Here is a 17,398-nt window from a genome sequence, read left to right as displayed (position 1 = left end):
AATGGCAAGAGAGACCAAGATCAATATTTTGGGCAAATGTTGAATTTTAAATAGTGTCACCTTATGTAATAGATTAAAATAGATGAATTAAATCTGAGAATTTTATCTGCCCTACACATTGAAAGATACCGGCTAATATAATCAATGCATCAGAATCCACCTCAGTTACGTATCAGCCTACTTGAAGGTGAATATTTGCAACATTTCATTGAGATAAACATATTAGAATAAATGTAAATGCTGTACATTATAATATCTCACAACACACAAACACACAGCCCCCCCCCCTTCTACAAAATACATTGGTTGGAGGGTTCAAGTATCCTGAGCCTTCAAGTTCAGGCTCCCATGACTATAATTACTGTTTTTTTTCATATATTTATTGTCATACTTGGAAACCGCTTAACAGCACTCTGCTTCCCAAAATGCAAGATGCTCCCTTTAAACACCACTTTGATGTTTAGAATTTTGAACTTTTTGAAAACTTTGAGAGCTGATCTATCATCTGAATGCCCTTTTAGTAATTTTGAAGGCATGTATCAGAATTATATCAGGATATTTTGTGAAACAAACAATATTGCTTGTCAAGTCTGGGCATGGCAATGTTTTTTATAGGATACCTTTTGAGCAAACTACAGATGAGAAACTCCAGAGTCTCAATGCCCAAAATGGAAATACTATTAAAAATCTATGTGCATGTGAACTGAGGTTATATTTTGTTCCCATTTCAGGAGGAATTTCTCTCATCTATAACTCTGCATATATACAGTGGAACACAATTAATTCCATTAACATGATCATAATCCAAAATGCTTGTATAAAAAAGGAAACTTCCCTCCATAAAAAAATTATCAGAACTTCAATGATTTTTTCCACAACCGTATCCCTTATGCCAACCATGATTTTTTTTTCAAAAATAAAGAACGGATTGATTTATATATATTTTATGTTATTTTAAGTTTATGCATAAGACCTATGAAAGGCCAAAGTCTCTAGCTTCACATCTACAAATTATTGTATTTTTACTTATTTTATTTATAAGGCTGAAGATTTTTTAGGATTGATGCAAAAAACTCAGGGGCTTCACTTTGGAATCCTTACTTGTATGAACATACAAAAGGGTGGAAGAGATTGAACTGAGCACTACCAGTCTGTTGCTTGCGAGATACAAACTCATTGCTCTATAAGGCATGGTCATGCTGGAATTATTTCTGGCCCAAGAACCAGCCAGAATAAAAAAAACTGTACATGTCATAAGAGGGGGCTTTATGAAGGGTTATTACAGAAATCTAGTCACGAGCATCCTTTACAGTAACAGAGAAATAAATATTACATACATAAAGACAAAGATAAAATACAGTAAAACCTCGTTAAGTCGTAACCCTGATAAGTCGTCACTCTGGTTAAGTCACAACTTTTCTTCAGACCCTTCCAGCTCTCATAGACCACAATGTTATTAAACCCTTGTTTACTCGTCGCTAATTTCGGTTAAGTCGCCACTATGAAAAAATTTGAGAAAGTGGAACAGACTATTTTTATGGCTCCCATTAAAAAAAGAGCTTGTGAACCTAAAATCCTATATTCCCAAACATAACAGTTTAAGTAACGAAAGTTATGCTGGGGAAGTTCATTTGCCTTATAAGGTTTTTGGAACGTTGGGGACTGTTCAGGCTAGATCTCATTTCCGCCTGGGCTCCATTGGAGAAACTTGACAAAACGCAAGACACCCAAGCTTTGTCGCAAGAAGCAACATAAGCACTTCGCCCCCCCCCCCCCCGAGGGGGGGGGCATCTCCGGCAAAACAAAAATTTATTGATATGTCAAAGATTACATATAGTGCAAGGAAATCAAAATTTATGTAAATCAAAGAATCAAATTAATCAAGTTTAAGTCAAAGTGCAATGCGGACATGGATAATAAATAATCATAGAAAGCATGGACTCTACTAATTTAGGACATGAAATTTAAACAAAATATCTTTGTTGAAAAAAAATCAGTCATTCTTTCCCAAGTTGAGGTCTTCTGTTTACTTTTCCCTGCCCAGGGCCCCTCCATCAAAAGTCAAAAGTGTTCAAGATTACTTTGTAGTTACATCATGAACTACTGATGAAGAATTCAAACACTAAAACTAAATTTGATGTATATGCAAAATTGATGGGCAATAGAGAGTTCTGTTATGAAGAAAAGCTACTTATTCAAACAGTTGCTCTGTTAGTCTATAAATTATAAAATTACTAGTATAAATCAAAGTGTACAGTACATTTCACCTCAATAATTTAAGTAATAAGAGATAAAGATAAAAAAAATTGCTATTATTTTTTCTTTCGCAATCTATAAATTTTATTAATATTGTTGTTTTGATTCATACTTTAACAAATGTCATTACTTTAAATTTATACGATTTTCATAACATTGCACATTAAATCTGACGGAACTCAGCTTAAGTCATCACTCCGCTTAAGCCATCATAATTTTTCGATAACTTGAGGTAACGACTTATCGAAGTTTTACTGTAACTGTTCCATGGGGGGGGGGGGCTTAACGAAGAGTACAAAGAGGACTTAGTGACGAGCATGTATGATTGAAGAGAAATATATATATACACACATACTTATGTGAAAGAAAAAGAAATAATTACATGTCAGGGAACTGTGGTAACAGGAGTGAACTTGTGCAACTTGTGGTGCTGATGTAAAACCAACATCAAGTTGCTTTGTGTATAAATACATAGCAAATATTGTAACTCACATGCTTTTCCCTTTTCAGCTAACATGTTCACATAGTTAATTCTGTTCTTTTGTTGTAATAAATATGAAGTTAAGTTTCTCTTGAGTCTTCGTTTCTGAAAGGGCCACCTTAATTGTTAACTCGAACAGCCAAATTTCCCTGATGATTGAGTCAACTATCAGGAAACCTGTTTCACTGTGCTTTGTGAGGTGCTGCTGAAATTCAGTGGATTTTTTTTGCCAGTTTTGATGCATTTATTGCGGTTCCCTGTGAAATTGAAGAAATTCATTGGATGGTGAAAATGTGAAGGAGCTCCAAATCCCAAGGTCAGATTCGATTTTCGTATAGGCCTTCTGTTGTATTACTTGACATTTTATACTATATATTACATCTTTTTTTTACCGATATTTTACTAATATATAGATTATTTTTTAATATAGACATTTATGTAGTATAAAATATTACTGCAATATATTTTTTCTCTATCATTACGTCTCTAACTAAAGATCAAGCACTGAGCTCAAACAACCTCCCAATGTTGACAAAATTGCCATCAGATTGCCGAATTTTTGAAAAATCTCATCCTTTATTTTGCTCAAATTAAGGCAATCTTTTGTTTATCGGGCATTACAGCCAAAGCTATTAAATATTGTGCTTTGGACCAGAAACAATGCTGGTGATCGCTGATTTAATTTGGAATCCTGATCAAGTGAAACCTTATTAAAGAGAGGTTGATAAAAGCGTTCAGTGTTTCAGAGGATCGGTAAATTCAGTCGTTATTGAGAGATCTCACTCTGGGGGTTTCAAAGCCATGTGTTTCTCTCTGAAGGATAAAAAAAATGTACATGACCATGAGTAATCTTATAAAGCATGGATAGGTGAGAGACAAGTCGGTGAGTTGCGAGTGAGGAGAAATTAAGTTCAAGTTTAAGATCAGAAACTGAACTGAAAAAGGATCAGCAGTCGTGAATAAAGTGGACAGATTTGTTTTGGATAGATTCAAATCCGTCAATATTACTAGAGGTACGGGGGTGCCAGACCTCAGTGCATAAGAAATAATGGGAGAAATATAAGTTTGGTAACAGAAGTCAGGCATCACGAGTAGAATGTTTGAGGTTGCCGAGAAGGAAAAAAGTTTGTTGAGGCATTTCTGGTAGACAATCCATGATTATTCCAATGTAGATCAGCTGAGATTATGACAACCACATATTTAAATCGAGAAACTTGGGATATGATTACATTATTGATCAAGTATGAGAATTTAAGGGGAAGAGTTTTACGAGAAGCTCTCGTGAAAACTGTTTTAAGTAGGTTGATAGGCATATCCCAAAATAAGCACAGAAGAATTTCTTGATTGGACTCGTGATTAATTATATGGTAAATTACATAGTCATCAGCAAACAATCTAGTGGTGCAGTTGAGTTTCAGGGTTCACGGGTTTCATATGTATTAAAAACAATAAAGGCAAGAGGACTGCTTCCTGAGGAGTTACTGAATTTACAGTGCAAATGGCATGCCATGATCTTTAAAATGTACCAACTATTTACGATTTTTAAGGAAAGCTAAAACCATTTGAGAAATTGTAAATTCAGACACAGATTTGAAAGTTTAAGGAGAAGTCTACTGTGAGGAACTTTATCGTAGGCTCTACAAAAATCCAAGATAATGATATCAGTTGGTAACTTGTTATCAATAGCTTTGGAAAGGTCATTGATGAAAAGGGACAGTTGGGATGTAGTAGAAAAGGATCATCTGAAGCCATGTTGATTAGAAAAGAAAATGTTGATGGAGTCTAAATGGACATGGATTTCCTTTGCTGTAACATGTTTGAATATCTTGCAACAGGATGAAGTAATAGATATTGGTCTGAAGTTAAGGGGTCAGAGAGGAGACCGGATTTGTTAATGGAAATAATGTTGTTGATTTCCCAATTGGCAGGAAGGATGGCAGTATTTACTGAGATGTTAAATAAGATTAGAAGATAATTGGAGATATCTTCAGCGCAATATTTGAGAATGGAGTTTGAAATATCATCGAGGCCTACAGAATGGGTTTGTTTTATTAGCAACTTTATAAATAAAATACCTTTTTTAATGAAAAGAACCGGGTTCGAGTTATGGAAAGAATGAACGAATGAGTATTGTGGCGGAGTGGGGTCAACTGAGAAAAGTGAGCAGAGAGTCAAATTGAATTCGGTAGCAATATTTGAAGAAATATCTTTAGATTTTAAGAGAAGTGGGGCCAACTGATTTAGGTCTGAGGAAGTTCCAAAATTTGGTAGGATTTGGATGTTGAATTTTTGTTTGGCTAAAATACGGGGTGATTATAAAAAAACTATCCCGACATATGGGGCCCCTAACTATCATACCATTCACAGAAACTGAATGAAATTTTGGCATAAGGTATTTTGAGGTATGCGCTCAAGAATGATATGGAAAACAACAGTGTCACTCTAACAGTTACAGTGAGAAAATTTCGAAAATATCAAATGGCAACACCAAGTTTTTTGTATTGGAATGCGATCTCCATACTGAAAAACACTAAATAGCGTTGGAATGGCACCTGTAGCACGAAAATCCCCGGAGCTAGGCAAGGAAAAAGTAAAAAGGACTTTGCCGTGCACCAGAGCATTAATGTTTGTTTCATTCGTCACACCGTTTCTTCGGCTGAGATCCCAGCCTGATTAGTCTTCCACAAGGTCATGTGGAAAATTTGTGAAACACAATAAAATGCTTTATTTTATGCTGCTTCTCTTTCCTTATTGGTTGTCCTCACTTTTAGCCTATCTACCGCCGGTGATTTTCATGCTACAGTTGCCATTCGAACGCTATTTAGGGTTTTTCACAATGGAGATCACATTCCAATACAAAAAACTTGGTGTTGCCATTTGATATTTTCGAAATTTTCTCACTGTAACTGTTAGAGTGACACTGTTGTTTTCCATATCATTCTTGAGCGCATACATCAAAATTACCTTATGCCAAAATTTCATTCAGTTTCTGTGAATGGTATGATAGTTAGGGGCCCATATGTCGGGATAGTTTTTTTATAATCACCCTGTACATGAAAAAAATAGGCTTTCTGGATATTATGCAGAGGTGAACAGGAAAAAAGTATCATTTCTCTCCACTGGAAATCGTACCCAGGACCTTTTCCAGTGCACTTGCCCAGTATGCACAAGGTCTGGGGTTTGATTCCCGGTGGTGAGAAATGCAAATACAAGGCCACAACAGGCAAAATGCCCAATGAGGTGGCCGAGAAAAAGATGCCTATAACAAGTATGGATGCCATTGTTTCGTATGTGATTACTGACACATAGTCAACACATAATCAGCATTAGGTAATAGGTAGAAGACACAGCTCAAAACAAACTTTATTTTTCTTCTTGGTGCTTACATACAAGCGGCCTTGACCGCCGTTTTTTTGTGAGTGTTGCCATGCACAATATGAACACATAACATTCCCTCCCTATATAAGCAAAAAAAAAAAAAACATACTCAGGGATTTCTGATGATATAAATAAATGCACGTAATGGAAGATATACACTACAACCTAACCAGGCTAAGAAATATATGTATACACACAATTTTCACATTCACAAAAAAAAAAATTATGATGCCAAGGAGAAAAAATAAAAACACACTCCCTATTGTACTGCTATATATCCAAACATAAATGCATTACATACATTAAATCACAAAAAACTAAGTCCAACTTCCCAGGCACATAACAAGAACGTTGTGAGCATCTTAAGACTGGAATAGTCTTTGGAGTAGTCTGATCAGCCTCTTGAGAAGACTCTACTGGCTGTGGAACCTCAGCACTAGCTGGCAGATCTGGTTCAATTGACTCTACAGGTGGTGGTGTGATCGAATTTCTCAATCGCAGCTGGTCCCTATGACAAGCAGCATAGCCTGAGGCTATGTTTACTCCAGACATCTCTTCCAATGGAAGTAGAAACCTCTACCATCTGGTAGAGGTTTCTACAGTGCCGTCTTAAGGCATGGGCCCACCCGGCACGGCCCGGGGGCCTCAAGAGAAAAGGGGGCCTCACAAAAATGTCATTTAGTTGAGATTTTCGAAAATTTACCTGGTAGGGCCTCAGAAAACTCATTTGGCCCGGGGGCCCATGATGCTCTTAAGACTGCCCTGCTACCAGAACCCAATTTGGATCACTACCATAATTTCTACACCAATCCTCATCCTTGGACTTCGTATTTCCATTAACTGGTAGATGACTCCTGGTTTTAGTAAGTCCAAACGACTCTCGATGGCTTGATTAAACATTGCCCTTGCAGGAGACACTTCTGTTGATGCATTTGGGGTCTGCCTATAGTGGAACAGAAACTTGTTCAACTGTTCCTGGAAAGAACTACCTTTGATCTTTTTCATGGCATCCTTCAATGAACACACTGCCCTTTCTGCCAGTCCATTCGACTGAGGATGATATGGAGCAGTACGAACATGAGTAATACCCTTTTGGCAAAGAAAATTTGAGAACTCTTCACTGGTAAATCATGTCCCATTCTCACTCACAACAGCTCTTGGCAAGCCGAATCTAGCAAAGATGGAATGCAAAGCTGTAATTGTAGCTGTGGATGATGTCGATGGAACTACAATAGCTTCCAGCCACTTGGTAGCAGCGTCTACCACTAGTAGAATCATTCGGCTTTCGAATGGCCCTGCATGATCAATATGAATACAACTCCATGCTCACTTGTCTATGGCCAGGGTGCCAACGTAGAGGGAGGCTCAGGAGCTTCCACTTGGCAAGTATCACAAGAACGTAACAATTCTTTGATGTCACTGTCAATATTTGACCACCTAACTGATTGCCTAGTCACTGTCTTGAGTACACCCATGCCTTGATGGCTTCCGCGCAACTCTAAAAGAACATAACTCCTGTATTTCTGCAGCACAAATACCAGACCTGTGAATAAAACCGGCTTTGATGCAAATAGCTTTTTTTAACCTCTGACCTGATTTGACTCATAATTTTAAATTCAATGACTGAATAAGAATCCATATAACTTTTTTATTCAGTCTTTCATGAATTGAAATAATAAAAAGAACCCTAAAAATGCTGAGGCCGTCCCCTGAACTCATTAAGACTGTCTTGCTCGCAGTGAGAGAAATTGAATCATTCATTTATTTATTTGCTAATCTCACTTAATTGGCATATGCCCATTTACAATTGTTTCCAACATTGTTTCAAGTATTTAGCTGTGATCATGCAACATTCAGCAAACAACACAAATATGTTGGGCATGAAAAGCCTCTTATAAACTATTCCTTATCTATAAGGGAGCTGTAGTGTACATATATTACTCATATTGCAAGATGTCACCAATTTATCAACTTCAAATTAGTATGAATTTTTGCTCATCTTGTGAAAACACACTCATAAACCAAGTTTTGCTATATAGTGACTATACTGTATTGCATTCCACCAATGAAAAACAAGTCAAGAACACTTTTAATCAGAGCACAGACATGCCAATCAAGCAATAATTTTACATTTCACTCTATGAATAATGGTGATAAGAAAAAACAAATTTTATAAGATGAATGTAACATGAGGAAGTTAGCAGGGTTTACAAAAACATTTTGAGAACTTAACCAGCCATTGACTGTGATATGAATTAATAGAGCGTGATGCAACTCACCTACAATGAACAACAATAGGTTTGGTATCAGGTAAAACTCTATCTCGAAATGTTCTAACAAATTTCACAAGTGTCTGAGGAGGATCTGGAACACCAAAATCTGGCCATGTTGTAAAATGAAAATGTCGAACAATTCTAGATTGGTCACCCTGAAATTAAAAAATGCTGGTATTAATAAAGATGATACATGTTGGTAGTCATGATCCCCACAAGGGAGGGGCTGACAGGGCTCTAGCCTTGGGGCCCGGGACAATTCTCATCATTTTTTGCTTTTTCACACTATAAATTAACTACAGAAGGACCAGTGAAAAGAATAACCAGGGGCCCTGCTCCAGGATGTGGGGGCCATGTTGGTAGTGTTGAGTATAAAAGCGGCTTACCATATTCTCCTGCATTAACCAGCATGCCAATAAATTAGAGTCAGGTTCTAGATAATTCTTGGATATCTGCACTCTAAGAATAGAATGAATTAACTGATGCTTAAGTCATTATAGTTATCAAATGCCTGGGCAAAATATGTTTGATACAGTGAAAAATGAGTACTTTGTTCTGATTTGCTTCTTTATTCAGTTAACATAAATTGATATTGGTCTTTTGAATGTATTCTGTGATCCTTATTAAAACTGACTTTTCCCTGCATGTCAGAAATGAACCAGACTAACATTGTGGAAGCTGGTGTCTTTAGTGTTTTAGGGCATGCCAGCTATAATGCAGGAGAATACAGGAATTTCATAAGCTTTTTTTTTTATCATCACTTGTGAACTCCACTATATATTTGTTTGTTAATAACATCAACTTGTCCAGTGAAGTTCATAATATAAACACAGTAGAAACACTATAATCTGGACTCCCATAATCTGAACACATTGCCCAAGCTCAGGTATTTTTGCCCTATACTTAGACCTTTCAACATTTTTTTTACTGACTGTATTTTTATTCATTTATTTTCACATTTATACCTATTCTTTTTTGTTTGAATGAAAACCATGAGAAAAATTTTTCAAAGTCTTCTTGTTTTGAGAGAGTTTGCGACACATTGCGCTTCTGTTTGCAGGATATGGCAACCCATAAATATGGGCATTGCAATCCCCCCCCCCCCAAAGTTTCTCTACTGGATCAGTTTTTTGAACCTAACTGACTTTTGGCAGTCATGGTAAGAAAGGGCAGATTGAAGTGCTGCAAAAGCTTAGGAAAGTGTTTCTTTAAAACTTAGCCTACAACTTCGCTAGCTGAAAACAACCACAGTGACGCCTTGATTGAACTTTTAGAAAACATTAATCTGGGGGTGACATTAGACCTCAAGAACAGTTACTATAGGAAGGGGGCTAAATCAGGTGTAAGCAAAAACAAAATAGCAGGGAAAAACTAGTAAAAATATTGTCTATAAAATTTCAAACTATGAATGCATTGGAGGGAGTAATCTGCAGAGGAAACTAATTTTTGATACACTGAATTTAGCTGAAAACAAAAATAGATAACCAGATTACACCATAACAAAGGTGTGTTGGCTTTCTCTCAGCTTTTTCCAAAAATGGAGGAAATATAAGCCCAGGGCAAAAACTTTGACAAATAAATTGCCTGTGTTACCTTTCACACTATTACACACATGGCATATACAAATCAGCTGGTTTTCTGAGTCATTTTACTATAATGTGGCTTATGCTCTCAAGAAGAGCTGAAGATATGTCCTGCATAGATAAGAAATTTGTCTTGAGCCAATCACTTCATAGATCAATAAGCATATTACTGCTTTAGATATAAAAACTTAAAAAATAAAATTTGATACATAATCCCTGAAGTTCAGATTAGGGAGCAGGAAAAAATTATTCTAGTTAGAGAAAAAAAAAAGTTCTCACTCTAGAAACTTTGAATTCACAGATTGTCCATTTGGAATACTGAGACTCATTTAAAATTGTAACTTGTATATCTCCATAATATACAGGTTGCGTATCATATGGCCAATAGTGATCACACTTTTCTCGACCTTTTTCCACACATCTTGTAAGCATAACTATGGCACGACAGTTCTGCTCCCAAATCATGCGCCAAAAGTCATCCCTTGTGCAGTGGAGTGGTCCTTGAGAAACTATGAATTCTCTTGGAGAATTGTAACCCTAAAAAAAAAGAAGTCATTTAAAATGAAATGGAATACTTTAAATAAAAAAATAGTGAAGCATCTATAACACAGAAAAAAAAGTCAGTACCAAGTTTCTTTCCTGAACAAATATATTAATATTCAGAGGAAATGTGACACCAACAAATAATTATCAGTATAGCCCGGATTATATGCATTTGCCTATTTTGGCTTTTTCCAGCATCAATGCATATAAATGCATAAAATCAAAGAATTTTCAGAATAAGTGCATATTTGTGAAGGTTTATTGAAGTTCAATCACTTTTTCATAGTTTTTCAAATGAATATTGCTCATAATATTTTCATAACATCTGGATTTTTTACCGCAGGTAGAGGGTTTTTTTTTTAAATACCAACTGTTTCAGCATTAGCATCAAAAATGTTCAATCCTTTTAGAAATATAGTCTGGAAATTCTTTTTTATTGTTATTTCATTACTGAACAGTCACGACTAACTAGAAATTGAAAATGTTGAAATAAAAAATATTTAAAAGTTATTTGCATATGCAGTATATGCATATGTGAGGAGGTAAATGAATATGTACTAACAAATAGAAAATATGCATTTTAAAAACATGTTTTTTTTGCATAGTAATTTTTTTAATGCATATTTTCGAATTTTAACTTTTTTCAGGATTTTTCAAATACAAACAAAAAGGGTACAACAGGCAAATTGCCTAACGAGGTGGCAGAAAAAGATACCCATAAAAGATATGGATGTTTATTTATTTATTTACACATCTCAACAGGCTGAGCCCAATTACAGAGATGGGAAACACATGGAGATAGAAAACGTAAAATACAAGTAATGAAAATTAATAGAAAAGCAAATAATTCATCAAATTTACACGTTAAAAATAAAATCATCAACAAACATAAAATACAAAAATATATACGCGCAACGGAAGCACATATTGGGAATTCAATATGAGGAAGACAAAACGTCCAAAATAAAGACTGAAAAAGCTAAAATAGATGAGAAAACAAGAAAATATATACAAATTCATATAGCACCTAGTAGAAGATGGAATCCTTGTGAAAAATATCTGGGAATTCACCCGTATTATAATTTTTGCATGCTCGCAAAATTGGTGAAGCATTTAAAATGTTCGTGTGTGCACAAGGTAAATAAAAAACATTTCGGATGTGTGTAAAGATAGTATATATTTTGGCATTTTTAAATGCATATTTTAGCCTTTTTTTAAAGTGCATATTTGCATATTTTTAGAGCATATTTTGCCACTTTTTAAGTGCATATAATCCGGGCTCTAATTATGAGAAATACCAGAAATTCAGCATACTTGTCGTACATCTTGAAATATGCAAATGACCAGGGTTGGTAAAAAAAGTTTTTTTTTAAAAAAACGAAAAAACCGGGTTTTTTGGTTTAAACCAGGTTTTTTTGGTTTAAACTGTTTTTTTTTGTTTTATATAGTATTAACATTAAAAACAATGAAATTTCTGAAAAATCATTCAAACTTCTAATAATTAACTAAAATAAAATGTTTATTACTGTAATTAACACTATTCCCACGCTAATTAATCAATAAATATTTATTACATTTTAACAAAAACCAACTTTTGCAATTTAATTATTTTTTGCTTAACTCAATGGATTACTGTGTGTTTGAAAATTCTTTCAATGTTGTTATTAATCATATAATACATAAAGGTTTTTCTTCAGTTACTTTCAGTATACTTAATTAGGAAGCTTTTTTGCAAAAACTATAATAAAAATTAGTTGAATACAATGTGTTTAATGAAGCATAAATAATGCAGATTAATTAGCAATGATTTACGATATACAGGGTGATTATAACTAATTATTATAACAAATTGATTTCAAAACACTGTAAAAAAAGAACGACTGTCAGAATGACTTGTAAATTGACATGAATATTCCTGAAAAAATACAATTTTATTTGGTAAAGGGGAAAAAATACTTAAAAATGTAAAATTAATGACATCATCCAACATGTGGGAAATTTGCTCACAGAATGGAAAAAATAGCCAGTCATGGCAGAATGATACCTTAATTATAGCATTTCACGATTTCATAATTCATGGAAACATCACAAAATGAAGTAATTGAACAAATAACTACAACTTAAGAAATGTTAAATATGTTGTCCATCGCGTGTTCTGGCTATGAGGTTGAAAGCACAAAAATTCTTGTTCAACAACAGAATCGGAGTATGCCATGGTCATAATGTGGATGTGCTTGCAATTCAGCTTTACTAAACCAAACACCCCCCTCCCCCCGTTCATATTCCTGAGGAACTTCTAACATATAGGGAATGTGCTGGAGATTGCAATTCACCAAAGTTTGCAATCTGACCACTGTTCATAACATTTTGAGGTACTCCCACAGCCAGAAGTTGCAAGGGTTAACGTGCATCCTGTCAAAATGGGTCTTCAGCAGCTGCTTTGCTGGTATTGCAATGTGCATCTTGATAGAAGTGCTATCCACACACTGATGCTGTGGAAGTGCCGAAATGATGTGGTTGCACAAAATAGATTATACTGCTGGCCAAGTACAGCATCATCTACTTGCACATTTTGCACTTTTTCTTTTGCGAAAGAAACTTCCATTGCTTCAGGAGTATCCATGCAAATTTTCAAGTCATCCTGATCAGTACTTATTGTATAGTTTTGGAGAACCAAAACTTCAAATTATAATCCCCCGTATATAGCTGATTATTTTTCATAAATCTGTTACTACTATACAGTAGAACCTTGATTAACTGGGCTTAACAGTGTGTGTGTGTGAAAGTATAAAAAAAAACAACTATTGAATATTAAGACTGGGAGATATACAGTAGGAGATGTGCTACTTCTTATGGGAAAGAAAATGAAAATGTATGTGAGGTAATGTAATACTAGTACACTAGTCTTTGTCCTTTAAGGACAGCTGGTGTCTTTATTGGATTATAGAACCACCTGCCCCTAGCATGATGGTGTCACTACTGTAGCTGCTTCTTTGTGAAGGTGTGAAGGAAAAAACCCCGAGAGATAATAAACCACTACATTTAGATGTATGATGCAATCCTTACTCGTGAATTTGCTAAAGACAGAGCATCAGAACGTAGCCAAAGGTTAGAAAATGTTGTAAGAATGAGAAATTTTGGCTTTTATATATAAATTTAAATAACTAAGATACTTCATGTGAAAAATATATATATATTCTGGCCACTTTTATGAGACTTTTTGAAAAAAACCACTTATAAAATCTTATGTCAGTTAAAGATATACCATCAGAATGTACCCCAAGGACATAAAATGTGGTAAAAATGAAACATTTTGGCTAATAATGAACCAATATGATATTTTTCAAGGAAAAAAATGATATTTAGGCAACTTTTATTTGATTTTTTGAAAAAACCAAAGTGGTTTTTTTAAAAAAACCACTTGGTTAAAACCAAGGTTTAAACCAAACAACCCTGCAAATGACTGAAATTTTCAGTTGTATATATGAAGGGAAAAATCATAATACTGGGTGAAATTTTATTCTAGGGATATAAAATATGGCTGTAAAGTGATAATCTGATTCATTCTGTTCATATTACTTGAATCATACCTCTTTAGAAAATAAGACAACATAATGGACTAACTGATCAATTTCAAAAGAAAAAGTGAGACAATTTTTTTTTGTACCATGCAATTGTAGCAGATATTCAACAGAATACTTTTTTTTTCAATAATAATGCCAACTAGAAAACTTGCATCAGTTGACACAGTGAGTTGAGGTATGATGTTGGTTGTCAAAAGGTTGCAAGTTCGAGCCTAGCCATATCCAGATGGGTGGATATTTTTCATTTAATTGTTCTACCAGTTATCATTTGCATTATTTCATTTCCTGTGTTGGTTCTAGCAATTTCTAGATGACTCTTTTAAGTGATTTGCATGTATCAAAGACTCTGATCTGTCTTCCAGAGAGAATTGAATGGTACCTTTGAGGAAGAGCCAGCAGTTATGTCAATGTGCCGATATGTAGCTGAAGTGCCAAGCTCACAATCCCGAGAAAACAACCCAGTTGTATATTCAGAATGTACTTGGACTCTGCTAATAAGTCAACCCACAGATGAGTGAAGAACATAAAGTGGCTCAACTCATGAAAGGGGTAGCTGAAAACATATACCAAGCCCTACTGACTAGAGCCATAACGATAACTGATTTTATAAAATTGTGTTAATATATCTAATTGCTACAGCAGAGAAGAATCGGCAAAAAAGGTCCCAACCTTTACAGAATTTTGCCCTACTTTCACCTTTGGAAGAAAGTTGACTTTGCTACCAGGATTCACCAGATTGTTACTGGAAAAATTCAGAGAGCTGAAGTCATCTGCCGCTAAGCTATTATAGCAACATCTTGAAAGTGTCATCAGATAGGTGGAGAAAGGTTACTACTACTTTACTGCATACCAACTTTGGTCATATATCGCCATATGGCAATTTCCAACCAGTGGAGTTGGGTGGGAAATGAAGGCTCCATCTATCAGTGGTCTCTCCAGGCCAGTGAGTAAAGAAATTGCTTCCAACGTTCTATGCCCAGATTCCAACTCATGGACCTTGATAGTAACCTTCAAGGTCACAGTAGAGGTCACTAGCACCACTGACAAGAACAATCCTGGTGCAAATTAATGTTGACGATGGGGTTTCGAGACATCAATTCTTCAATGTTGCCACCTTGTCACATCAACAACGGTTTTCTCCACTAATGAATCGCCAGTCTCAGCTGAGGACTTCCTACACAGAAAGAGATGTTTCCGTAATAATAGATCCATTTGCTTCTATTGTGGTTGTCCTAGTTACATGGTAAGTTATTGCCAAGAACAAAGACGAACCTTTGATGTTGAAGGGAACATGTCATGACTTAGAGGTCATTGACCAGTCTAATGCAACAAAAAGTCTTGCCACAGAGAGCACACAAGGGGCCAACAACAATACAAATATTCAATAATTGCACTTCACTCTTAGTTAGAAAAATTGATGGCAGATGGCAGCACTACACATAACAAGCTTCGCATTAGATTCACAACATGTACACACACATTTTCATGTATGCCAATTCATTAAAATTTCTGCAGAAGAATGTGTGGACAAGGTGCATGTGTGGTTTAGTAGTAGTCTGATACAACAGATCACCATGATCATGGAGTCCCTAGCCGCTCGCCTAACAGAACCAATAGTCAAAATGATGGAAATTGAACAGATTGTGATAGAAGTGGGGCTACAGTAGCTAAAAACTCTCCATGGTCAACCGTTGCCAAGTTGATACAAAATATCAGAATAACTATGAACAGTCATCCCATTCATACTCTAGTCAACTCTGGAACATCATTCCATATCATTTCTGATGTGTTTCACTGACAGTTTAAAAAAATCATGTTTCATGATGGGAATAAGCCCATGTTAAAAATCGCTGATGAGAAATACACACGACCCATTAGAAAGGGTATCTTTCTAAAGCACATAAAGGATGGTAACTATTGACCACCGAATAATTACACATAAGATTCCTTGTGAAAAACTAATACAGAAAAGTGTTTATCATTTTTGGATTGGATGAATATTAAGCAAGTTATAAACTTTTGAAATTTTGTGACGTGTCATTTTTCTAACGGTCAGTTATGTGCCAAACTCAGAACGAAAGTGCATTTCCCCACCAGCAGCAGGTTGTCACTTAAAAATGAACTGAAATATTCAATCCCATTAGAAGCCAAATTAGGCCTTCTTTTATGATTGGCACTTTTCTCTCCATGTAGTGTGATATTATACCCTTAATCAACACTTTTTCCCAAAATGTGACACACACACACAAAATTTGTTTACCTTCAATATCAAGCCAAATTTTTTTGAGGGAAGTTTTGTGTACGTTTTTACTGATTGATCATTATTATATGTTGTCATTTTAATCAGATTACATGTTAATTAATAAAACGGCAATATTTTTTTGGAACATTATATATACAATATTTCTTTGGAATTTTTAATGTTATGAATTAGCATTCAAAATAATTTTTGGTTTCTGACTTTTTCTATTGATTACACTACTCAACACTGGTTTTAATTTTGTTCTCAAAGATATTTCAGTGATTTAAGGATGCTTTTGGGGAACCGATTTCGAAACTTAAATTGGTTTTACCAGATCGGCTCTAGTTTTTGAGGCAGTGAAAGTTGAATTTCAATGGTAATACCATGAGTTAATCTATGCCATCACCCCCACAAACAAAAAACACAATTGTGCACACCAGTGTTAAAGAAACATCACAAGTGGCGATGCGCAACCCATCTTAAAAAAGTTGGATAGAGTATTTACTCTAAGACTGCAAAAGGTAAGAGAAAATGCTTTCCATAAATCTGATTAGCTAAAGAGTTAATAAGACAGAATCAAGCTCTTATAGAAGCTCTCAAAGAGCAACAAAGCTTGATGTCAACAAACCACAAAGTGATGGTTTTTTTTGATAAAATAAAATAATGATGAAGTTTCAGAGGATTTCGATTCATTTATAGAATGTTCTGTGGCATTTTTAGATAATCAAAATGTCCCAGAAGAAAAACTTGCCAAAGTCTTAATTTTTCAAGCATTTCCGCAAAACTCTACAACTTATTGAAAATTTTTTCTCTGGACAATCCACTAGAGGAAGAATTCGCCATTTTAAAAAATACTTTGAGAAACCATTTGAATCCTAAAGTATTGATTATACCAAGTAGGCATATGTTCATAAACAGAACGCAAAATGAAAGCATCAGTTCGTATATAGCCGAATTACGACATCTTGGAATCATGTGCGACTATAAACAAGAGATGCTGAGCACCATGCTTATAACACACATAACTATGGTAATGCAGATCATCTTTTTCGATTATA

The 17,398-nt window shown here is 35.1% G+C and overlaps 1 protein-coding gene across 1 annotated transcript in view; it reads right to left on the bottom strand.

The window, feature by feature from the left end:
* LOC149074660 (tyrosine-protein phosphatase 10D-like) overlaps positions 1-17,398 on the bottom strand; it is a 403,111-nt gene that overhangs the window by 26,401 nt on the left and 359,312 nt on the right. The window contains exons 23-24 of the mRNA XM_089247098.1: positions 10,251-10,508; positions 8,395-8,543 (exon numbers count right to left, since the gene is read on the bottom strand). Of these exons, the coding sequence (XP_089103224.1) occupies positions 8,395-8,543; positions 10,251-10,508 (407 nt within the window). The remainder of the gene's footprint in view (positions 1-8,394; positions 8,544-10,250; positions 10,509-17,398) is intronic.

The sequence above is a fragment of the Pholcus phalangioides genome, unplaced genomic scaffold (assembly GCF_987345545.1).
Source record: "Pholcus phalangioides strain wild (caught in Gottingen) unplaced genomic scaffold, Ppha-v1.0 ptg000017l_1, whole genome shotgun sequence".
NCBI classification, from domain to species: Eukaryota; Metazoa; Arthropoda; class Arachnida; order Araneae; family Pholcidae; genus Pholcus; species Pholcus phalangioides.
The sequence above is the reverse complement of the archived record's forward strand: the minus strand, read 5'-3'. Positions and strand labels throughout refer to the sequence as shown.